The sequence below is a fragment of the Equus asinus genome, chromosome 26 (genome assembly GCF_041296235.1).
Source record: "Equus asinus isolate D_3611 breed Donkey chromosome 26, EquAss-T2T_v2, whole genome shotgun sequence".
NCBI classification, from domain to species: Eukaryota; Metazoa; Chordata; class Mammalia; order Perissodactyla; family Equidae; genus Equus; species Equus asinus.
In genome coordinates, this window is record NC_091815.1 from 18,135,953 (window position 1) to 18,160,926 (window position 24,974).

Genomic DNA, 24,974 nt, shown 5'->3' on the forward strand with positions numbered 1-24,974 from the left:
ACTCAACAACAAAAAAGAAAGAACCCAATTTTTAACATGGGTAAAGGACTTGAATAAACATTTCTAAAGAAGATATACAAATGGCCAATAAGCACATGAAAAGATGTTCAACACCACTGATTTAAATGCATATCAAAACCACAATGAGATACGACTTCACATCCAGTGGGATGGCTATTATCCAAAACCAGAAAATAACAAGTGTTGACAAGGATGGGGAGAAATTGGAACCCTTGCGCATTGCTGGTGGGAATGTAAAATAGCACAGCCAAGTGGAAACTTGTACGGCAATTCCTCAAAACCTACACATAGAATTACCATATAATCCAGCAATTCCTTATCTGCCTATATGCCCAAAAGAAGTGGAAGCAGGACCTGAACAAATATTTACAAACCGTATCAGCAGCATTATTCACAATAGCCCAAAGGTGGAAAGAAACCAAGTGTTCACTGATAGATGAACAGATAAACAGAATGTGGGATATACACATAATGGAATATTATTTCATCTTAAAAAGTAAGAGAATTCTGACGCATGCTACAACACAGTCACAAAAGGATAAATATTCTACGATTCCACTTATAGGAGGTGCCTAGAGCAGGCAAATTCATACACACAGAAAGTAGAACGGTGGCTCCCAAGGGCTGGAGGAAGAGATTTGGGAGTTATTTAATGGGTATAGAGTTTCAGTTTTACACGATGAAAAGAGTTCTAGAGATTGGTTGCACAAGGCGAATGTTTTTAACACTACTAAACTGCACACTTAAAAATGGTTATAATAGTAAATTTTATATTATACTTTGCCACAACTTAAAGAACAGCACGTAGATAACGCGCAGGTCACATGGTTCGGGAGCTGAGCATCCTCTCAGACACACACCGGCGCCCCCAGCCCGGCATCCTCCGAGGACCGGCGCCCGCGTGTGGCGGGGTGGAGGGGGCCGTGGGGGTGGAAGGGGTCGCGCCACACCTCGCGGCCCCTGCTCCAGCCTCTCGGAAAAGGCCCCTCTCAAGCCCAAGTTTGCTCTATCCTGGCTTCTTAAGGGTCGGTGACCAGCGAGTCTCTTCTTTCCCCGCAGCCTAACTCATTTTATGGGTACAATTTAGTGCTTTTGAGCAAACTGAGGCGTTGTGCAACCATCACCACAATCCGGTTTTAGAACATTTCCATCACCCCTTGGCCTTTCTAAGGCCCTGGAGCCTCATCCGTAAATGGCGGCACGCGAGCCTAGCACATAATAGCGCACCAAAACGTTTTACCTATTATTACACTAGTTGGTGACGGCCTGTTTCTAGACTGCCATCCTCTCCCTGCCGCAGGCGGTGCGCCGCCCGCCGACTAGCCGCGGAGGTACCGGTGGTCCCAAACGCTCCGCGCCGCGCTCCCGCCCGCGGCCCCGCCCCGCCGCGCCGCCCGCGATCGCGGAATCGGGCCTCTCTCGGCGCCCTGGCTGCGGCGGGCGGCGCCGCTCCGGGCTGGATTGGTGATGCCTGGGCGCTGCGGGCGCCTGCGCAGTGGGACGGCCCCGCGCGCCGAGGGGCTGCGAGATCCCGGGGAGCGTGGTCGCGCTGCTGGAGCCGGACGGCCGCGCCATGGCGGAGGACGAGCTGGAGGCTCTGCGGAAGCAGAGGCTGGCCGAGCTGCAGGCCAAGCACGGGGTGAGCGCGCCCGCCTGGCCCGGCCCTGCGCGGCGCCGCCCTCGCCCGAGGGGGAGGGCGCGGCCCCGGGCGCCGCGGCCCGAGGACCCACGCTGCCCCGGCCCGCTCCGCGTCGCGGGGGCTCGGGCGGCCGGCCCACCACGTGCCGCCACGGGCGGGGGGCGGGCGTGGGTCTGTCCCGGGCGGGGGGCGACTCGCCCGGGCCGGCGTTGGTGCGAAGGGGAATGCCCAGCCCCTCGGGCTCCCGAACCCTTAGCTTTGGGATCCAGACCGCTTCCACCACGGTTCCAACCGAGTTGCTGTCTAGAATTCGGTTGTTCTGACCCAGGCAGCCGGCGTTTCCTGGGCTGTGCTGTGAGCCGGGTGCTGAGGGGACAGCGGGGGACACCCGCTCTGTAACGAGTTGACAGTCCCGGGAGGAGCCGGACGCTGCTTGCGGAGATGAAGCGCCCGAGTCCTGACTCCGCGGTACCCTGCGGAGCTGGGAGCAGCGTGTCAGGGATGGAGCGGGGTGGTCTCCAAGGAGGCGCCCTGTGCATCGTCAGCGTCCCCACCCCGAAGCACCTTTCATTTTCCAGAAAGTATTGTCACCGCGGAAAATACGGTTTCCCAGTACAGATGCCCCCCCGCCCCCATGGCTGTTTGTATTCTGAAGCATTCTATTAGATTGTGACTTTGGGAGCCTATCAGAACCTTGTAGCAAGTGGAGAGCCACCCGGTTGACTGCTGTGAGGCCCAGCTTTTTAAGTTATCTGGTAATAATTTGGTGTCTGCTCCTGCAGGAGCCTGTTAGGTATCGGACACAAAATAAAATAGTTCCTGTTTTTTTCCTCTGAAATGGTTCGACTAAAAGGTGGAATTATTTTTTCAGGATCCTGGCGATGCGGCCCAACAGGAAGCAAAGCACAGGTATGGGCTGGGGCTCTGAGCTTTCTGAGGGGTTTTCTCACCAAATGGGTTTTTGACTTTAGTTATTTTAATAGATATGTGGATCCTAAAGTTTTTCCCAGCATCGTGATTTTTCCATGAGTCGTCAGGGTATCTTTGTTATTAATTTGTTAATTAAATAACCGTGTGGAGCCCACCGCACTTACTACTTTGTAGTGCAATTACTGGTTGATGTTTGTTTCTCTGCTAAACTGTGATGACCTTAGGGTGAGCATCATAATAGGACTATTTCCTAGGGATGTTTTGAGGATTACATGGAAACAGTTTAATAAGTGCTCGATAAATATTAACTGTTAACTATTGTTATTTTAGCCAAGCACATGGGAGAGCACCTCACAAATGGCAGCTTTATTGAATGAATACCTGATTACCCCATCATGCTATCTTTTTTCTAATTGTGATTAAAACACACATAAAATTTGCTGTCTTAACCATTTTTAAGTACTGTTCAGTCGTGTTGACTCTATTCTGATTATTGTGCGACAGATCTCTAGAACTTTTTCATCTTGCAAAAGTGAAACACTATACTTATTGAGTAACTCCCCATTTCCCCCTCTCCCACCATGCCACCTTTTTTTTGGTGAGGAAGATTTGAGCTAACATTGCTGCCAGTCCTCGTCTTTTTTTGCTTGAGGGAGACTGTCACTGAGCTAACATCTGTGCCTGTCTTCCTCTACTTTGTATGAGGGATGCTGCCACAACATGGCTGATGAGTAGAGTAGGTCCACACCTGGGATCCCAACCCGTGAACCCAGGGCTGTGATTCGCAGCACGTAGAACTTCAGCCACTTGGCCATCGGGCCAGCCCCAAACCATGCTACCTTCTAACTCACTCGTTCAGCAAGCATTTGTTGAGCACCTTGCTCTGGGTCAGGCACTGAGCACTGCTGGGTCTACAGAAAGAGGCAAAGCAGAGAAGGTTCCTGCCCGAATGTGGCTTGTGTGAGTGGGAGAAGACAAAGTAAGCACTGGGATGGTGCCAAGAAGAAGAAAAAACTACTACACAAATCTCATTGACTCGGAGATGAACATTTTTTCACAGATTGGGTATGTCTCATTGATCACTCTTGCCCTGGATTCTTCCAGACAGGAATGAATTTTGCTTCTGCCATCACTTGGGTACATTTCTAACTTGAGACCTCTTAAAAGTAAATTCTCTGCTTGGGGTTCCCCCCTCCCTCCACCCCTGTAGTGTGAATTCAGACAGCAAACCTGCAAAACTAAAGTGTGAAACTCAAATTCTCAGGAACCTTTTTCTTCCCCCACTCAGGGCCACGGTTGATGTGTGTGTGCTGTCTTGCTGTCCCTGTCTGCATGGCGGGTTTATTTCTTGCTTACCTTGTACTGAGGATGTTGCTCTTGCTGCCCCAGCTGTGAGTGGAGGTCTCTATTAGATGCCTCATCTAGGGTGTTCTTTTGTTCTTAGAGATAAATAAAACTATGGTGCATCTTACACTGGATGGCATCTTAGACTCAGTGAAATATAGTAACAGTAGTTCATGGCAGCGTTGAAGTACTCAGGAGCAATAAGGAGTGGCCTGTGGAAGTGGGCTTCACACTGTGTTCCATGAGCCCTAGGGCTCCTCAGATGGGTGGTCAATGGGCACCGCCAGCCCCAGCTCCCCCTCTCATTCAGAGAATCTCTGCTTCTGTCTGTGTTGCGTATTAAGTTCCTTGAAGGACTTCATTTGAAAAACAAATTTATCTGCTTAAAAAATTTGAAACCCTGGTCTTATGTGAACTGGTTCCTACTTGGATAGCTGGGAAAATGCAAGGATGCTTGCAGAATCGTAATTTCACTTCCCCTCCCCACCCAAAAAATAGAACTGAGAGTCTTGAAACATGGGCTCTGGTTCTAGCTTGGCCACGATTATCTGTGTCACCTTAACGTGGCCTCCCTGGGTCTCAGCTTCTTTTTCTCTGAGAAAATTACACGGATTGATCGCTTGGCCCTTCTCATTGCCTGAAATCTCACTGCATATTTCTGGCATCTCTCACACCCTAGGTACTAATAAATGTTGGTACAGGTGGTTGAACCGAATTATGAAAGTGTAAAGTCTGACCTTTCAGCCCGGTAAGTTTATACCCACTTATTCTAAAGCTGGCTTTGAGGACAGGACTGGACTCTCCGCTTTGCTGTAGCGCTGCCATCCACCCGGCACCCAGTACAGCACAGGCTTGTCTACAGCAGGTGTCCATCCTGAGAAACGTATGGAGTGATTGCATTTTGTGTGTTCAGTAGGAATGCTGACAGCTTCGTTCTAATTTTGCTTGACCTGTTTTCATTGTAGGGAAGCAGAAATGAGAAACAGTATCTTAGCCCAAGTTCTGGATCAGTCAGCCCGGGCACGGTGTAAGCATCTTCAGTTTCCTCTTATTTCCATAAAATTGGCTTGAGTTAGTTGAATAGGGAGATATTTATGAAATTATTGCTATCTCTACATAAAATATTTGTGTAACCTAAAAACACTTGAGATACTGATTATTTGTGAGAAGTGTGAAGTTTATAAACCTAAAGAAACACACTTAAGTCATTATTGTAAGTGCTGGCTCAGTTCTGTCTTACCCAGGAGATGATCTCCCAGTGCATATTGGGTAAAATTTATAGGAAACAACTCTTAAATCAAGTCAGTCACAAACTGTTGCTGGTAGTTGATGTGGGTGATGGGGGCTTGGCAGTTTATTGTAGTCTCTGTTTTATTGTATGCTCATAATTTTTCATAATAAAAAGTAGAAAGAAAACTGTGTAGAAAAGGAAAGAAAATCAGCCAGTTGGAATGAACTAGTATCTTCTGTATTATAACTTGAAGCCCAGCTTAAAGAGGCAGCCTTAGATACATCACCACCATGTATCTGTGTAGTAATAGATAGATTTGCTTTCTAGAGGGCAATCATGTATTTTTTTTAAAAAAAGTACGGGGTTTGAATCTGAAGGCCCAAGTTTAATCTTGGCTCTGTGACTACTCGTGTGTGGCACTGACTGATGCCGCCAGGACTGACGTGTCGTTTCCTCACAGTTAAGGTGGTAACAACAGCATCTGCCTCGCCAGCCTAGCTAGTCTCAAGACATAAGTCTGTGAAGTGCTTTAGAAATGTTCCTGCATAGTTTTAAGCTGTAAGTACATTGAGTTTTGACTCCTTTTTATGGATGTATATATTTTTCTTTTCAGTAAGTAACTTAGCACTTGTAAAGCCTGAAAAAACTAAAGCAGTAGAGAATTACCTTATACAGATGGCAAGATATGGACAACTAAGTGGGAAGGTAAGCTTGGACTGCCTTGAGGCACTCTGACCTAACGTTACCTACTTTATCAAAACTTATCTTCAAGAAGTTAATTTCATCTTCTGGTTACAGAATTCTTGTTGACTATTTCAGTGAAGCAGTTGTTAAAGGAGAGATTGAATAGTTGTATCTGCCATAAATCCTAAAATATAACTAATTGCCTTTCATAAAATCCTCTGCTTCTTTCTTGTCCTGACATTGCTGTGGAAGCTTCTTGGTGTCTGTGTGACCCCATGACTATTGAGGTCAGCTAGCTTAAACTGCTTCTACACTGGAAACACGGTTTGTCAATAATACCAACTAACAGACTACCAGTGTAGGTAGAAGTTGAGCTTGTTTTGCAAATGAGGAGGTGCTAGACTTCCTTGGTTATTATGTGTGTTGCTGTGATGCCATGATGGGTATATGCTGGCAAGCCTGAAGTTCCTTCAGACCCAGGGGAGCCCCGCTCACAGGGAAGCCCTCTGCGGCCCCCTCAGCCTGCAGGGACCAGGCCTGCCCTGACTCCTGACACTAGGAACGTGTGTGGGAGCCACGACTGCTTCGTCTTTGTTGAGTGACTTACTGCCTGCATTTAAGCTTCTCAAGAGCTCAAGGGCAGCGGCCAGAGCGTCTCTGTCCTTGACACTTAACACAGTGGTGTAGGTGGTTGTCACTGGCTGCTAGTGGTGATAGAGCTGTTCTTAAATACCTCTTAACTTTGGATTTTTCTGAGGAAGCTAACTGATGGATACTTTTCCCCTTCCTCAAATGAAGACTTAGAAGAGCACATTTTCTTTGGCACTTAAACCAGTAGTCTCAACCTCCAGTCCCAGCTCTCCTTCCCTCCTGACCTCTAGCCCATAGCCCAGAAAGACGAAAACAGTTCAATCTGTTGAGGCAAACGCTTTGTTTTAAAGAAGTACTGTTTTTCTTTCTGATTATCCTAGGTATCAGAACAAGGTTTAATAGAAATCCTTGAAAAAGTAAGCCAGCAAACAGAAAAGAAAACAACAGTTAAAGTAAGTTTCCCCAAGTGCACGTGGCAAAAGAAAAAGTTGATAATTTAAATAAGTGTTGAATATACACCTACGTACAGTATCAAAACATGTTTCAGCCCATAGACATTTTCATTTTGTAACATGGAAGTTTGGGGAGAAAGGCTGCGTATAGTGAGGGGTCTAATTTTTAAGGCTCTTGAGTTGATGTTCTCTCGTTTAGATCTAAAATACTAAGTTGTTTTAAAGACAAAAATGTCTTGAATAGTAGGTAGACAGTTTTCTTCTCAGAAAATTGAGTTATGCTTTATTAAACATGTTATGACACACATTTAATTTTCCCCCCAGTTCAACAGAAGAAAAGTAATGGACTCTGATGAAGATGACGATTATTGAATTTAAGATGTTTAGAGACTAGAACTTAATGGAACAATTCTAGGATAGATAATACTTGGCAGAAGTTGAGATCTGACTTGAATGTTTACTTTGTTTATTGTCTATTTGCCTTTTAAAAAAATAAACTTGTTATGCAAAATAAAACAATTTGGGCCGAGTTGTTTTAATACCATAGCTGAATGAACTGCGTTTTGAGTTTCTCCTTTCCTACTGAAAGCTTTTGAACGTGTGTAGCAGCATGAATATATCCTTTGTAATTGTGACATTAGTGTTAGATAGGCAGATGGCCTTAGCAGAAATAGAAGCTGCTCGAGCACTCTTCAGTAAGAAGAAAACAGCATCCAGCACCATCCTGGGAGTTCAATCCCATGGACTAAGCTGATCAACTTCAATATTAAACATCTAATATTTCCAAGACACAGGTTCGGAAAGCAAGCAAGCAAGCTGTTTTTCTTCCTGCAGGTTGTACTTACATGTAAGAAAATTCCTAGCTTTGATTTCATTTATAATTTGTTTTTCAAAACCATTGAGACTAAATTATCTAACAAATATGACCCCTCTCGAAAACCTCTAATAGAGTGATACTTGAAAAACATTACCAAAATAACTGGGACATACTAGTAATAACACTTCAACAGTAATAAACGTGTTTGTAAGAGAAATGACTTCTGATGATTAAAGTCTAGGTGAGAGATTTGGCAGTTAAACATTTGGGTAGAGATATTCTGGGTTCTTCGCTCAGAGTTGCAGGTAACGTAGAGCAAGCATCATCTCTTATATTGTGCTTTATTCCCACTAGTCACGAAAACCTTTGCTCCTAAACTCAAATCATAGCTCAGCTCTCCAGTGAGCCGTGTGGCGTAACCTTTAGGTGTCAGCCGTGGAGACCCGGCCCTGGAGTACGTTCCTGACGTTTAATGAGATGAGTAGGGTTAGTCGCAGAAAAGTGATGGGAAATGTGCCTGATAGTCCCAGTCGGCTTGAGCCAGCGTTCTGCTGCTACATGTTTAAACTGCTATATTTGAGACTTAAAATTTGTGACTGTGGTCAATGAAGAAAGTCAGTGTTGGACTAAGTGTCTAGCATTCTTGAATAAAAAAGTGAGTAAGAACATCAGAATATTAAAAACCTCCAAAATTTTTTAAAGGGACAGAACTGATAAATAGTCAAAAGCAAAATTTGGTCAAGGATTTTGGGGGGGAAAATCCCAGTTACAGGTGGATTTTGCTTTAGGTCTCATTTACATAAAAATGCTGGAGGGAAACTAGACAATTTGAGCCAGTTTTGTTACATGCTTTCTCTTGTGGAATGACCACTATCCTCATGGCAGCCACTCATGTTAATGTGTTGAAAGATTGTCAGCCTCCTGCCCTTCAGAGACACGTGAGAATGGAAAGTGGTTCTGAACACAGGGATGGGAGTTCTTGAAGGCAGCAAGGGGTTAGGGAGTGGGGAGCGGTTATTCTAAACTTCAATTTAACTCAGTGAACTGACAGTACTTTGAGTTCAGAACATTCTTACACAAAGTAGAAATTTGGGCATTACCAATTTCTGAATTGTCCAGTTTACTTTGGTTTTTTTTTTTTACTTTATTTTTTTTTATTTTTAAGTTGAATTTTAAGTGGGGAAAGCAATTGAAGAAAAACATATTTAAAAAAATAATCGAGGCAGTCACTTCAGATGGTTCACACTGCTCATTACCAGAACAGCCCAAGGAGAAACATCTCCCATAATACTGACAGGCCCATTCACAGTATTTCTATCTCCAGAGGAAGGGCACACCAAGCTGGAAACTGCCAATTCAGATGACACTTCCAGTCAGGCCTTCACCCCAGTTCTGATATCTCAAGCAAACTGGGCCCCTTATTTCTCTGAACCTGTTTCCTCATTGAACAATTCTACCAGCTAGGGTAATTGTTAGAATTAAATAGGGGCAGACATGAAAGTTTTCAAAATTATATTGCATCATCCAAAAAGTCAGGTGGTATCAGAAGTATGTATTTGCGTCTTGGAAATGGCTGGGCTGATAAACTGTACGGGATATAGTTTCTCAATTAGGATGGTAGAGAACCACAGCAACTCAAGTCAGTACGGCAGTTTTGTTTAAAAGTGAGGAAAAGGAGAAAGAATCAGAAGAAAGAAATTCACAACGCAACTGCTCATTCCCTGCTTGGGCTAAGAAGCTGTATTGTATTCATTTTTGTACTTCTGGGTTTAAAACATTTTTGTGGGCACTAGGTACTGTGCGTAAGTCAGCCCTAGTCACGTAGACAGATTATGATAATCTCTGAATGATCCAGTTGACACGTTTCAGTCACACATCTATAACTGAAAAATAAAATGTATGTTCCTCCAATAGGGGAAGATTTTTCCAAACACAAAGCACATGTTTCTAGCTGAGAGGCTGAGAAACAGGTACCTCCACAGCAAAACATTAACTAAAAAAGGTACCATGACACACTGAAGAATCATAAAGTTTACTGTTTCTTTTCCATCATTTGGCACATATCCAAGGCACATTAGAAAATTAGAAATCATAAATTACTTTGTAGAAAAATAATCAGCCCCTCCCTTCTGTACACACACAAGTATTTCCAAGAACATGCACAAAACCATTTCTCTGTTACAAAGGGATTTGAAAATGTACTCAAGATAAACCCATGTTTGCAGCTCGAGACCAATTAATAACATAAAAAAATAACAGTATAATCTATAGAAATTTATAAAAAGGAATGAATGGCAATAAATTCTAACTTAAAGTAAATTTGACCTGGTTTGTGCTGTAAGTTTTCAATCTGAATCAAAAGACTAAGAAAAGATGTGCCAAATCTACTCTCTAGTTCAGTAACCATCCATCAGGAGTGACATTTAAGGGAGGTTCTTAATGGAAAGGGATGTTTCTAGAGACACTAGAGGTGCATATGTGCAATGATCAAATATCTGTACTTTGCTGGAAGAAAAATTCTACCCAACTTTTCCCATGTACATAGTGTAAAAGGAACTTGAGAACGGCATTTAGGCATCTTTGGGTTCAAATGTTGCTTTGCAAAGGAGCATTTTCCAGGTCCTGTTTCCTTCATTCAAATGTGACCTTTCTGGCCGGCCACCACAGTACCATGAAACCTGAACTGCTTCTCTTCAGTTTGTCCCAGATGGAGGAGTTCTGTTAGCTTGTGGTTTGCTCGTTTATACACATCAGAGGCTTAGCACCTTCAGGAGGAGGAGGTCAGAATCTGGTGATGAAACCTCTCACTCTAACCAAGGAACCCTAACACTGAAGAAGTCTTAAGGATCTGGACACCACTGGACTTTCTGTCCATTCCTTTCCAAGTGTATTCCTCAGCTTTGAAGAGGAAGAAGATGGTAACAGTTTTTTGTTGCATTCTTTCCCTTAGCCAGGAAAAGCTTTCAGGAAGCTGCTGCTCTCTCGAGCCAAAGAGCAAGTATATTTAGTTCTAAGCTGTATTCACGCTCGGTGTCTTCTTATTGAGGACTTGCTGCCTGGCAGCAAATTGAACGGTTCCTTATTCCTGTTAAAACTGGGAAATACTGGCCTCGCGGGGAGTGGCCAGGCCACCAGCAGTCTCTGGGCCCTTGGCTCCGACTGCGTCATCAACAGTGTGTCTCCGCAGCATTCGCCTGGTCCCAGGAGCAGCCTTTTTCAGTCTGGGCCTCTCGGGCTGCTCACCCCCTCCTGTGTCAGCCGTCTGTGATCTGCTCTGCTCCGGCCGCTTAGCCTGTTCCCGTGTGACTGTGGGCCTCCCTGGCTGAAGAAAGGGTACAATTCACAGCTCACGTTTGCACTGTGCTTTAAAGCACCACCACACAGTAACAGCCACCCTTGGGTGCTTATTTGTGTCGTCAGTGTGCTCAGCACTTGCAGGCCTAATTTCAGCTCCACCATCCCTGTGGGGATGGTAGGACGTGTACTCCAAGTGTCAGACACAACGCCAGCGCTTTACATGTTTGCACATTCAATCCTTACAGCTCTAACTAGTGTGTACTAACAGGATCAGCAAAGTCAAGCAATCCAGCCAAAGGCCCAAGCTAGCAAGGGAAAAGTTGAACCCAAGCAGATTTCAGAGTTTGTGGGTTTCCCACCCAGCAGCAATTCTATCAGCAAAGTCATGAAAGAGTAAATAAATCAAAATTAGTCATGTTTACAAAAGTCACTTTAATTCTCTAAAACAAAGATTTAGAACTTTTATTTGTTTCATGACGCCTATGCCACACATGCTGTCAATTCCATTTCTCATCAGTAGTCAATGGATGGTAAACAGCATAAGAGGAGTCCTGTTTCTGAGAGTCCCCTAAGAATGGCACCAGAGAATGTGAAGTGGGCTTCTGTTTATAACTGACGCTCAGACAGTGCTTTAAGAGACGGCCACCGAGAGCACCGTCCACAGAGTAACTCCACACCATAGTGGAGAAGTTTTCTACTCACCTATGCACAAACTTGCTTTCTTCCTTATGTTAGTGATTAACACATTAGTGAGTTTGCCCAGTGAAATTTCAGAGAGTTCACGTGACTATACACACCATGATCTGCGTCTTTCCACGCGTACAACCATTTTCCACTTTTTCCTCCCTTTCTTTCCTCAGCTCAGAAATGCATTGTTAAATAAAACAGTAAATGAAGTCTATACTCAACTGTCCCACTAAAGAGCTCATTTTAATTATTATCATCTCTTACAGTGAAGGGAATCATGAAAGGAGCAATATATTTACCATACGTTAGATTTGAAAAAGCCAGGCTTTAAAAAGTATGATTATAAGCCAGTGTTTAATAACTCACCTCATGCACAGAACCTTCAGTAAGATTAGGGACACTTCTATCTCTTGCCATAATGTCCCTTGAAGTCCTTCCCCTGAAACACCAAACTACAATAAACGTTTGGAATAGTGGAGCAAAGCACTCGGCGGCCACAAGGTGGCAGCATTGGATGAGGGCAGATTGTAACCCGTTAAAGCAGCGCATCCTGCTCCACTTGTAAGTCAGGCAGAGTCAAAGCACAGAAATCAGCTCGAACTTTATACTCACTTAAACTGACCAAGCGAGGGGACACAGTAAAACTGTCTAGGAAAAGGTTCATCTGGTAGGTCATACATTTTTGAGTTCCCTGTAGATAAAAGGATAAACATCTGAGAACTTCCAAAATAGTTGAAGTGTTTTAAAATGCAACCTCTCAATTTTATTTAACAAAATTTAGAAAATTAAGCACTGCATTTGCTTAAACCACCACATTAGTAGATAACTATTTATTACCGTGTGAACCCCCATGAAAAAGAAAGATAAATCCTTAACACACTGATACTCCCCAGGCACAGCCAATCTGGTGAGACAGCCTCAGGATTACCCAGATATGTGACTGGGTTTATCACATTGTACTGCAAACTCATACTGTAATTAAAAAAATAAGTGGCTAGCACAAGGACCCCCTCTGAACTATAACAACTTTTAAAAGAAGAAATACTTCAGCCCCACCCATTTGGCAACCGCTGTTCTAGGACCATCAACCTCTGTACACCTGCAAATTAAAAAAAACCTTAAAGGTGGCATTGACTGCGGAGGTCCAGGAAATACTTAGAAAAAGGCCTGGGCTTGGAACACAAGGCATGAAGGGAACTACCCAGTTGGGCCTCCTCTCCAGCTGGGGAGTGGAGGCTTACCCAAGCTAACGCCGGGAGTGTCCATCTTACTTCCTCAGGAAGCAGTGTCACCGTCAACCAGAAAACGAGCATCAAAAAAGCTGAGGAACCAGGATGTCACATACATTTCTTTGGTGCCTACATCCCACCCCCAGTCGTGATCATAATTACATTCTATACTTACAATTAAACGAAACCAGCAACTGGTCATGAACTTCCACATAAACCCAAGTTGAGAATTACAGAAAGAATGTTCTTACATTTTTTCCTGATCTTAACAGTAACGTATTCCTGGTGGTCTGTTTCGCCAACATCATCTAACGTGGCCACACAGTTTGGTACGACTTGAAGTAATTCCATTATTTTTGAATTCTACAATTTGGAAGGGAAAAGATAACAGGAATATTTTTTATTCTTTCCTACCAGGTAAGTGCCTGTTTTTGATCTAACTGACAATATTGGTGTGGCTGGGCAGAAACACTAAAAAGCACAAAACCTGGAAGCCATAAGGCCCAGTGGTTAGGAGCAGCCCCGCATCTGGAGCCCGGCTCTGCCCTCTGCTGGTACTCCGGGCCGGGTAGTGGACTGCTCCATGCAAGTGGGCTGACAATAACAGGATCTATTATTGTAGAGGCACCGTGAGGTCACCGAGGGCCCCGTGTAGTCAGTACTCAATAAGAGACATGCATTGTTATCATCATCTGAGAAAGTGCTAAGTTGAAAGTTTAAGGTATTTCAATTCTGTTAAGGAATGTCACTGAGAATTAATATAATAAGCCTATGAGTAGGCTGGATTTATGGTGACTTGGACACATCAGTAGTGTCATTTAACAGCCTACTAGTTGTCTACCTGGAGTAGAAAACTAGATAAAGATTCCACGTGAGCACAGGAACGGTAAAGAGCTACCTTCTCCCCAGGAGAAAAAGACTTTCTCCTCACCATTTCTCCATGGCAAACATCCACTGCGCTGGCGAGAGATGTCAAATCGTGATTCTCCTGACAGAACTCACGAGTTTTAAAGCCAGCAACTGAACGACCTTTCTCCAGTGTGCTGAGAACACAGCTGTATTCCCACTGCCTTCAGGCAGGGAGGGTTCTCAGCCCGCTGTGGCCCTAGGAGGCCCTGACTGCTCGTCGAGGGCCAGGCCAGGGGCCACACCTGCGCTTGTCGGGGGAGCACCTCTGCTCAGCCCCTGAAAGACTGACTCCCGGCTCCCCGAGCAGGCCACCTCTGCCAGGTGGCCAAGGAGCCGGTATTTAACTGCACTGGCTGACCCGCGGCAGAAGGACTCAGAGATCGGGCTCTTGCTGCTGCAGATCTGCTTTAAACACAGGGAAGCAGAGGGAGCCCCCCGCCCCGAGGCCCTCCCACCCACCTGCTCGGCACAGTCTATGGCTGTGCACTGCCTCTTGTTCAAGACCTGGACTGACGCTCCGTGAAGCAGCAGCAGCTCCACCACCAAGACATGCTTCTCCATCACAGCCTCATGCAGCGCCGTGTTGCCCTTGTTGTTGGAAACGTTAATGGAGGCCCCGTGCTAGAAGGAGGAATGACAGGATCAAAAGGAACACTAAGAGGGGAACACAGAATCCAGGTGACAAGCCACCTGTTACTGACTCGTGCCAGCAGCTCCTGGGCTGTGGGCCCTTACCTGCAGCAACAGTGCCGCGACTTCGTGGTGGCCGTTGGAACAGGCGTAAATGAGGGGCGTGTTTCCACTTATATCCTTCTTATTGGGTTTTGCATTGGAATCTAATAGATACTTCACCACCTGGCCCAGAGAAGAAACATTTCAACTGTAACTGAAATTGGCAGGGAGAAATCCCCTCCCTTGATATCCTTCTGACTCCTCCCTGAGCTCACTTAGAGTAAGGCTTCTTGGACACGTCTGCTCCTCGGGAGAAAGCAGACCGGCTGAAGGGGGTTAATGTTTGCTGAGGGTCTGCTCTGTGCCACACAGCTTGCTGGGCCCCGGCTTTTCATCTAATCATTAGCTCGACACCATGGAGAGCTGGAATTACCACTCCAGCTTTACAGATGAGGGAATGGATGCTTGAAGCACTCTGCTGAGTGTTAGGAGAGAAATGGAAGACCTGAAATAGGGTTCCTGTCTTTAAAAGCTGACAGTATAACTAATAAGGGAAAATTTTTTAAAATAGATAACTTTCAAAAAGAAATATATGATTTTTAGAAAGTCAGTCACTCCACAATTATCTCTTGAACCTCCTCTGTGAGGCCATTCTCCACATTACAAAGTACTAAACTGTTTGGCACAGGCCAAGGGCTGCGGGAATGTGAGGTAGTAAGACGTGGGCAGAGCCCTGGATGACCAACAGCCAAGCACCAGAGATGCTCCTGCTGCGATCAGAAGCAGAATGACAGCCTCTAGTGCCACCAGGTGTGAACGGCAATGGGGAAGGGGGCTTTGCCTCCACCCACAGAAGCACCAACTTCTGTGTTCTGTTGCTGAATGGTCCTGCCACGTGCATCTCAGAATCTCAGGGCTGGGAGGAAGGACATGTGCCCGTCCTCTGGGCCAACTGACAAACTGTTGCCCCTCTGTGACATTCCCACTGAGGGAGGTTCTAACAGAAAGCAAGCACCCTGCACACTCTGCCCGAGAGACGGACCACACCTGGAAGTGGCCCTGCTGGCAGGCCAGGTGGAGTGGGACAGCCTGGCTGACGTTTCTGGCACCCGCACTGGCACCATGCTTCAACAGGAGGGGGACAAGGTCCGCTCGACCGTGCAGGGCAGCAACGTGCAGTGGGGAGGCACCATCCTGGTTGGTCACATTCACACCAAGCCCATTGGCAGGAATCTTGGCCAGCTTCTAGTAAGTGTAGGAGATGGAGACAGAAATGTCATTAGTATTAAGAAAGCCGTTTGAAGAAAGTAAAGCCATCTGCCCCCCACAGCCCCAGGGCAAACTTTGGGATCATAGTGGGATCGGAATCAGGTTGTCCACAGGTGAATTCCTACTACTTCAGAAAGGCATGATACACCAAAGGATTAATTTCCATTTCCAAGAAAGCATGCGCCCTAAAATGATACCCTTTCTGGCAAGGCAATTCAAGGGGAACAGAAAGTCTGTTCAACAAATGGAACAACCGACTACCCACACAGGGGAAACTGCACATCAACCCTTTCCTCACGCCAAACACAAAAATGCACCACGGACCTAAACATGAAAGCTACAACCAGAAACCTCTAGAAGCAAACACGGAAGAAAATGTGCAAAGATGAGCAAAGATTTCTGAGATAAGACACGGAAAGCAAAAACCATAAAAGAACAGTTTCATAAACAGGACTTACTAAAAATTTTAAATGTTTGCTCTTTGAAAGACACAATTAAGAAAATGAAAAGGCAAGTCACAGACATGGAGAAAATGTTTGCAATATGTCTGTCTGACAAAGGACTTGTACCAACCTGCATTTTAAAAAAACAAAAATTCTTATAAATCAATTAGACAATCCAACTTCAAAAAAAAAAAAACCAAGCATAAGATTTGAAAAGACTTGTCACAATATAAGGCAGGTAAATGGCCAATCCATAAGCACATAAAATAACATCTTTGGTTATCAGGGAAATGCAGATCAAAATCAGGAATGACAAAACCAAAGCGTCAGAACACAGATGAGTGGCTGCCGGGATGCCTATAAAGGGGCAGGACGGACAGTCAAGCAGGGCGATGCAGATACTGATGGTGCTGGTGGCTACACGGCCATGTGCTCGTTTGTGAAACCTCATAAAACTGCTTTCTGCTTATCTCCGTAGTTCACTTTCATTTGTATCATGAAACTACCTTATTATTCACAGTGGTTTTAAACCCAGTCAGGCCAATATAAGGAAAATCAATTAGTAATTAAAAGGGCAAACAAAACTGACTTATAAAGCATATAACTAAAAACGAACATATGTGATGTTGAATCATACATTTTGATAGTGGAATTAATATGTCAATGTTTTATGTGACTGATTAAGGACTAAAACTTTAATTATCTGGTTCACTTTTTGATGATTAAAAATGTTATCTCTTAGAAAAACTGCAAGCTAAATTAAAAGGGTGAATTTCACTGTATGTAAATTATACCTCAAAAATTGAAAACAAACAAGTGAAGAAGTAGGGAGAAAAAAACACAATGAAATACCAGTGCACACTTACCAGAATGGCCAAAGTTAAAAAGTGAGAAAGGCTGAAGTCACAAGGCGGGGCACCCAGAACTCACACTGCTGGTGAGAACGGAAAATGCTACCTGCACTCTGGAAAGCTGGCAGTTTCTTAAAAAGTTAGACACATACTGACTGTGTAATCCGGCAATTAGACCACTAGGTATTTAGCCAAGTAAACAGAGACTTATACAAAGACATGTTCACAGCAGCTTTCTTCACAAAGCCAAAAACAGGCAGCTACTCAGCTGCCCGTCAACAGGTGATCAGACAACCAATTACGGTACATTCAACAAAATACCCCCAAGCAATAAAAAGAAACGAACTGCTGATCCACACGGGTCTCAAAAACATTCCGCTGAGTGAAGGAAGCCAGACTCAAAAGAGCGTGTACTGTGTGGTTCCATTCACATAAAACTCTAGAAAATGCCAGGGAGTCTGTGTGATGGGAAGCAGGTCAGTGGCGGCCTGGGCCGGGGAAGGGCGAGGAGGGCAGGAAGTGCTCGGAGGTGATCCTGACTGTGGTGATGGCTCGCGGGTTTCTGCCTATGTGGAAACTCAGCAAACTGTACACTTTAAATGGGTATGCTTTACTGTGTGTAAATTACACTTCAATAAAAGTTTAAAAAACAAACTCTGAACACAACAGTGGGCTAGAAGAAGATGGGCTCAGGGGGGAGTTTCAGTTTAATCACAGACATGAAGCCATTTTCGTTTGTGTCTTTTTGAGAAATTAGAAAAAAAGAAAAGAGGTTTTAAAAGAACAGGATGCCTAAGATTTTTATCCAATAAATTCGTAGTTATTTTAATGTGTAATTCAGTTTCTTGTTACAGCTAATCAAGTGTGAGGTGGGGAAGAAGAGAGTGTAGGAGACAGACAAAAAGAGCAATAACAGAGACGCAGTAGCCACCTCCAGCCACACACAGTCAAAGACAGGGCCTGAAGACTTTGGTACTGCACGCTGTGTCCTTGAAACATCACCTGCCATTTTAATCCCTGTTTGCCACAGCAGCCCACACAGGGAAGTCAGTTTTTAGACTGTACATATCCACCAGCATGGGGAAAGAAGAAAAGTTGCACATCCTCAGTGTACACAATACCCTGTGGCTGAAAAGCTACATGTGAATGAAAATTTTAGTCATTTCAATATACTTGGATTAGAGTCACCCAAGGTGAAGCTTTTTAAAATAGGGTAGTATTGGGGCCGGCTCCGTGGCTGAGTGGTTAAGTTCGTGCGCTCCGCTGTGGCAGCCCAGGGTCCAGATCCTGGGCGCGGACATGGCACCACTCATCAGGCCACGTTGAGGCGGGGTCCCACATCCCACAACTAGACGGACCTGCAACTAAGATATACAACTGTGTACAGGGGTGGGGTTGGGGAGATAAAGCCGAAAAAAAAAATATTGGCAACAGTTGTTAGCCCAGGTGCCAATCTTTAAGAAAAAAGAAAAGGAAGATTGGCAACAGCTGTTAGCCCAGGTGCCAATCTTAAAGAAAAAATAAAATAAAATAAGGTATTATTATCTTGCAATACAAAGGACAACAACACTACATCTGTTTTGTAAAGTCAAATTAACTTTCTTACTATGGAGCATATACATCAAGATAAATTGCTAGCATGTGAGTGCATATTGTGTACAAAATGCCATTTACAACTGCTCACAAGAAAATGAAATACTTAGGTATACACTTAAGAAAACATGGCCAGGGTCTCTACGCTGAAAATCACAAAAGGAAGAAATCAAAGAAGGCCTGAAGGTATGAAGAGATATACCATGTTCATGAAGACTCAACATAGTAAAGATGTTATTTCTCCCCAAATTGATCTGCAGTTTTAATGCGGTTCCTATCAAAATCCTAACAAGGTTTTTTGTAGACAGAGGCAAGCTTATTCTAAAATTTATATGGAAAGGCACAAGCCCTAGAAGAGCTAAAATGATCCTGGCCAAGAAGGAGAAGTTCGGAGGAAGGACTCTCCCCACACTAAGGCTTCCTCTAGAGCTGCAGTAATGCAGGCAGTGTGGCCCTCGTGGGGGGAAAGACACGTGGATCAATGGAATGGACCAGAGAGCCCAGAAATGGACCCACACCATATCCAGTCAACTGAGGTGCAAAAGTAAATGCAAGGATGGCCTTGTCAACAGATGGTGCTGGAGCAGGAGGACGTCCACAGGCCAAAAAATGAACCACCTCTTCAAATTTCCTATCTTATACAAAAATTAACTCAAACAAGATCACAGACTTAACTATAAACTGTAAAATTATAACTTTCAGGAGAAAATCTTTGGAATCTCGGGCTAAGCAAACAGTTCTTAGACTTGACACCAAAAGCATGATCCATAAAAGGAAAAACTGACAAACTGGACTTATAAATTAAAAACTTCCTCTGTGAAAATCCATGTGAAGAACCAATAGATAAATACAGAAAATATCTGACAAAGAGCTAGAATCGAGAATATAAAGAACTCTCAAATCTCGACAGTAAAAAAAGCAAATCAGTAAGAAAAGGGGCAAAAGAAAGGAAGACATTTCACTGAAGAGCATATATGGATGGCAAATAAGCACATGAAAAGATGTTCAACATCGTCACCCACAAAGGAAATGCAAATTACAACTGCGATGAGACAGCACTACACACCTATCAGAATGGCCAAAATAGAAAATCATGGCAACAGCAAATGCTGGTGAGGACACTGGTGAGAAATTGGATCACTCAGTGCTGGTGGGACTGCAAAATGGTACAGCCACTCAGGAAAACAGTTTGTCACTTCCTTATAAAACTAACCATAGGATGACCATGTAATTACCTCTTTGGCACTCTTGGGCATTTATCTTACATGAAAACTTATGTTCTCACAAAACCCTGTAAACTAATGTACGTATAGGTATCAATTTTTTTCTTTTTTTTTTGGCTGGGAAAGATTTGCCCTGAGTTAACATCTGTTGCCAATCCTCCTCTTTTTCTTCTTTCCCTTCCCACAGCCCCAGTACCTCTAGTTGTCAGTCCTTCTACTTCTTCTACGTGAGCTGCCGCCACAGCATGGCTACCGACAGACGAGCAGTGTGGTTCCATGGGATCTGAACCCGGGCCGCTGAAGCACCACGTGCCAAACTTTAACCACCAGGGCATCAGGGCTGGCTCCCTATCAATTTTATATGTAATATTCTAAAACCAGAAATAACCCACCTCTCCTTCGTCAGGTGAATGGTAAACCATGGTACCTACACACCATGAGCTGCTCCTCCATAATAAAGGGAGGAACTGTCGACTATGTGCAGCAACTTGGAATCACGCTGAGCACGAGCAAAGCCAATCCCAACAGGCTCTATGCTTACGAGCCCATTTACAGAAAATTTATACAAAGTGACATGAAATGACACAGTGATACAGACGGAGCACATCAACAGTTGCCGGGGTTAGGGATGGTGGGGTGGGGGTGGCAGCAAGAGAGGTGGGTGTGATTATAAAAGGGCAACATGAGTGATTCTTGTGGTGAGCAAACTGCTCTGTACCTTGAATGTGGTGGTGGATACACAAAGCTACACGTGACAGAACTAAACACACACACAAGCACAAGTCAAAGTGGTGACGCCTGGAGAGATGGATGGATCATATCCACGTCGACGTCCTGGTTTGGGTCTTGTGCTGTGGTTTTACAGCTGTTACCACTGGGGAAAGCTGGGTAAGGGCACAGGGGATCCTCTGTACTTGGCGGGGGGTCCTCCCGCAGAGGATGTACCAACGAGAGCAAAGGCAGTGGCAGGGACTCCCCAGGGGACTGCAGCTCATGGACAGAGACCTCGGGTGCGTCTGCTCCTAAGCTCCTACCTTGTCACTCAGGGGCCCAGAGAGCAGCTGAGACGCTGAACACGTGTGCACGCCCCTGCTCCCTGCCCTGCCCGTTCAGAGCACAGGCAGCCCGTGCCAGACCCAGCACTAGCGTCCACTCCTGTCCACCCTGAGCTAACCGATCCCACCATCTCTCAGGGGAAACCTCTCCCAGCCACTGAGCGATGAGCTGGCTGAGAGGCAGACAACCTTCCTAAAGGGAAAAAGAGAATCTATCTGCCTGTCCACCGCCATCCCCACCGACGGAAGCAAAGCCAAACCTTCTGAGCTGGAGCACATTTGGGGCACTGGCACAAGGGGTGACACAGTTCAAGATCCGCGGCACTGACAGCATCCTCCACTTCATCCAGGTCCTCCTCAGTCCACTCCAGAAGGTAACGCACCTGGTGGGCAGGCAGGAGAAACAGGGACTCAAAACTCAGCCTTGACTCCTTTACCGGTGACAGTATCTTCAATACACACCCTCACCTGCTCCCAAAGCAGGGCCTACACTCCCTTCACCACCAAGTAATTTCTATGTGATGGCTGCTCCCTCACGAAGGTTCCAGGGCTCGCCTGTGCTGGACCTTTCTAAGTCCTTTTAAAGGTGACGCAGAGAGATTAAGCTGCCACTTCTGCAGCTTGTGTCAGCGAGTCTTCTCTCTTAGCAAGGGGCAGAGTGGTGCCGCCTCAGGGTGCAGCCTTAAATCCTCGTCCTGGAGCACCTTGGGAGCACCTCCTCGCAGGTGACCTAACAGTACGCTTTCGACAGCCACTCCGTCCCCTCGCCTGGAGAACACTCACTGAGAGGTCAACAACTCGTTCAAGGCCACACAGCAGTCAGCAGGGTCTCAACCCCACGCCAGTGTCCTTTCCACTGTAATGCACTAGTCCACAGGCGAGAGCAATGGAAAGACCCCCAACAGGTCAAACTTACGTTCCAGAAAAGACTAGTTTCTAGGATATTAAATTTGAGAAAAGAAAACAATATGAATACATTCCTAGGCCGAGTTCTAAGCGCTAAGGCAGTCAGCATGTGTTCCAGGAAGACCTCTTCGACCCCAGGGCCTTTCCACACTCCCGACAACAGACACGCCTCAAGGTGGAAACACCACAGGCCTCGACTCGGGGGCCTCGCCTAGCAGGCCAGCTGGGGCACACTGAGGGCAGCTCCTCCTGAGAGGAGAGGAACAAGGTTGGGGGCGGGGAGCGGAGGGGCAGGTGGCCTCTGCAGGGGCTTGGAGGCTGTCCTGTGTGTACATTAGTTTGGATGGTGACTTCAGGGCAGCGGGCAGCTTGTCCCTGCTCACGTCCTTCAAGAGTGGCCTCAGCCCCCTTGCCGGCCCACAGAGGGCAGAAGAGCAGCTGTGTCGTGACACAGACGGTCGCAATCTCTTCTCCACACAGGCTGTGCCCCTGGCTCACGTCGTGGCTCTCAGGGTGCCCGAAGGAGTCCTCCTTTGCTTCCCCCAAATGCTGGGTTCTCCCGGGTTCTCGTGGAGGAGCAAACCACACGGGCCGGACATACACGCCGTGTCCCACCTCGCACAGTAACTGTGTGTCGGTCTGCCGGATGAAGAGTGGCCTCCTGGGAAAGGCCAGTCCACCCGTGACCATGTTCAGCTTCTTGACACCCCACAGGTGGTTGTAACAGATCCCAGTCATCTCTGTCCACCACCCCAAACTCAACATCTGCAAACGCTCCTGAAACACATGCCATGGCAAAGCTCTCTTGTACCACGATCCAGTCAGAGCTCCTGATTTGGTAAGCACTTAATTACTCCTCCTTTCAAAGTGGCAAGCCAGGGAAAACTGCCCGTGGGAATCTCACAGGGCTGTCTCCACTCCCCGGTGGTCTCATCATATGTGGTCCCTGTCACTCAACAGCGGGGGTTAGGACAGACCCCTTCCCTCCCGCCAGGACATCCTCTCCAGGTGCCAAGCCAGAGCGGCCAGCGCAATCTCACCCAGACACCTGCTTGTGACTCCCTGGAGCCCCAAGCCTCAGGCCCCGGCCCCCGCCCCCCGCGTCGCAGCCACCCACCACTTCCACAGGCCACACGACGCCCGTCGGGCTCTGCCGCGCCTCCGCTGCCTCCTCCTCTCCCCGACCCATCTGCTCATCCTGCTCCCGCCAGCGGGCCCGGGCTCTGAGTCCACCCTCTGTGCCCCCGGACACAGGCTGGTCCTCTTGCCAACATCTCAGCACCCTCCCAAGAACGCGAATGTCTGAACGGCTCGAGGACCCACTCCCCATGCAGCTTCCTGTCCACCTGCTCGTGACTCGTAGGGAAAAGTGAACATCTCATTACCAGGTATTCACGACACACCCCTTCTGAGTGAGAGAACGACACCCACAGCTCCAACTGGAACCGGAACAAGACACACGGTGCGGCTCTTTTAAGCCAAGAGCAAGCTTTTTTAACGCACTTCTAAAAACTCACCATTTCTAGATCTCCATCGGCAACTGCTCTTAAAAGTTTTTCTACCTTAATAAAAGGAAAAAGAATGTTAGAAAAGTGATTTTAATAATGAAATAATAATAGAAATTGGGGCCGACCCCATGGCCAGGTGCTTAAGTTCACGTTCTGCTTTGGCGGCCCAGGGTTTTGCCAGTTCGAATCCTGGACGCGGACATGGAGCCACTCATCAGGCCACGCTGAGGCAGCATCCCACATGTGACAACTAGAAGGACCCACAACTCAAAACACACAACTGTGTACTGGGGGGGCTTTGGGAGAAAAAGGAAAAATAAAATCTTAAAAAAAAATAATAGAAATAATAAAAACAACATTCTGAAAACCTAGTGGCTTTCATTTGTCTCTTGATTTGTGGAGTTTTCACATCCCACCCAGTACCTTTCAAACTCAACCCTGAAACTGCTCAGACAGGACCCCCAGGAGGGTGTAGCATGCGCTGAACCATTAGCACTTGAGTCTCTAAAGTGACACTGCTGTTATGTGGCGAGGGTCGATGACAGTCACCTTGAAGCACAAGTGCTTCCCAAGAGGCCAGCCACCCTTCAGAGCGACACCTGTTCAGCCCTCCTTGTCCCCTGGCTGAGGGCACACCAGCAGGACACCCCTGCCGAGAATGACTCCAGGGCTCGCTTAGACTTTAGAGCGTGTCTCTCGTCTTCTCTGCTGTGGTTTCGCATCGAGCCAAGCTTACTGGGCCCTCCAAGAACAGGTCATGGCTTGGGGGTGCAGGGGAGGAGGGCCCTGGGTGGAGCCAGTGAGGGTTCCCCATGCACAGGGGACGGGCAAAGGAACCGCGACCCATCCATGCAATGGCCTGCTCTGTAGGCCAACAGTGGACAAGCTCTGAGACAGGTCAAATGGAAAGAAAACCAGGCTATAAATCAGCCGTTATAAAACTCAGTGTGGGAGTCCATGCAAATGTCTATGTGGATTTTGCAAGAAGTTGGGAACGAAACATAGCAGGTTAATGGGCGCTGATGGAGTGGAAAGAAGGGCAGGGAAGCTACATTGTAGAATTACCTTAAATCAGGGGACCTGTAGGTTCCTCTCTCTCTCACATTCACTCACATGCACACTATCCACACAGCAAAGAGCTGCTGAGGGAGCAGACTGTGAGGGTGAGCAGGGTGAGCACGCTGGGCTCCCCTCAGGGGCCGACCTCCCCACAGTAGACACGACTGTGCCAGGAGCAGCAAGCAGGCCGACCGGGCGGCCCTCGGCAGGCCGTGGCTCTTTAACTGGTGGTCGTAACACAGGGCCGCCCAGCCCTAGTCTCCGCCCTCCCGCCTGGGAGCCTCACCTCTCTGTAGTCCTTCTTGGGCTCCTCTGGTCTGGAGCTTGCTGACACGGAGGAGAAGCTGGAGGTGGAGGACCCCTGGCTGACGGAATCCACAGAGCGCTGAGGGGGCTGCGCAGGGACCTGCAGCACGGGAACCCGACAAGAGGAGGGACGTGTTGGGGCCAGAGAGGAGACCCTGGTCTCAGAGGGCCAACAAGCACAGCCCCGGACACTCACCTCTGAAGACTTTTGCCTCCTTTCGAAGGACAGGTGCTGGGCTTCCATGATGGACAGAATCT

The 24,974-nt window shown here is 46.5% G+C and overlaps 2 protein-coding genes across 5 annotated transcripts in view; one reads left to right on the forward strand and one right to left on the reverse strand.

Moving 5' to 3' along the window:
* The first annotated feature begins 1,413 nt into the window (after positions 1–1,413).
* On the forward strand, positions 1,414–7,411 carry PDCD5 (programmed cell death 5). 2 transcript variants are annotated; one of them, XM_044759730.2, is made up of 7 exons: positions 1,488–1,660; positions 2,532–2,569; positions 4,614–4,682; positions 4,900–4,961; positions 5,779–5,870; positions 6,821–6,892; positions 7,217–7,411. In XM_044759730.2, exons 3-7 carry the CDS (start codon positions 4,624–4,626, stop codon positions 7,262–7,264), a joined length of 333 nt encoding a protein of 110 aa, XP_044615665.1. In that variant the 5' UTR covers positions 1,488–1,660; positions 2,532–2,569; positions 4,614–4,623; the 3' UTR covers positions 7,265–7,411. The 2 variants fall into 2 exon arrangements, with proteins under 2 accessions (XP_044615664.1, XP_044615665.1); XM_044759729.2 differs by lacking the exon at positions 4,614–4,682 and having other exon boundaries at positions 1,414–1,660.
* Positions 7,412–9,724: 2,313 nt separating this feature from the next.
* Positions 9,725–24,974, reverse strand: part of ANKRD27 (ankyrin repeat domain 27) — a 46,732-nt gene continuing 31,482 nt past the window's right edge. For all 3 annotated transcript variants that reach the window (XM_014860392.3, XM_070498353.1, XM_070498354.1), the window contains 11 exons: positions 24,913–24,972; positions 24,697–24,816; positions 23,361–23,405; positions 21,198–21,320; positions 15,551–15,748; positions 14,567–14,686; positions 14,291–14,452; positions 13,174–13,285; positions 12,306–12,384; positions 12,060–12,132; positions 9,725–11,031 (listed from right to left, as the gene is read on the reverse strand). In XM_014860392.3, coding sequence (XP_014715878.1) covers positions 10,798–11,031; positions 12,060–12,132; positions 12,306–12,384; positions 13,174–13,285; positions 14,291–14,452; positions 14,567–14,686; positions 15,551–15,748; positions 21,198–21,320; positions 23,361–23,405; positions 24,697–24,816; positions 24,913–24,972 — 1,326 coding nt within the window. In that variant the 3' untranslated portion in view covers positions 9,725–10,797. The remainder of the gene's footprint in view (positions 11,032–12,059; positions 12,133–12,305; positions 12,385–13,173; positions 13,286–14,290; positions 14,453–14,566; positions 14,687–15,550; positions 15,749–21,197; positions 21,321–23,360; positions 23,406–24,696; positions 24,817–24,912; positions 24,973–24,974) is intronic.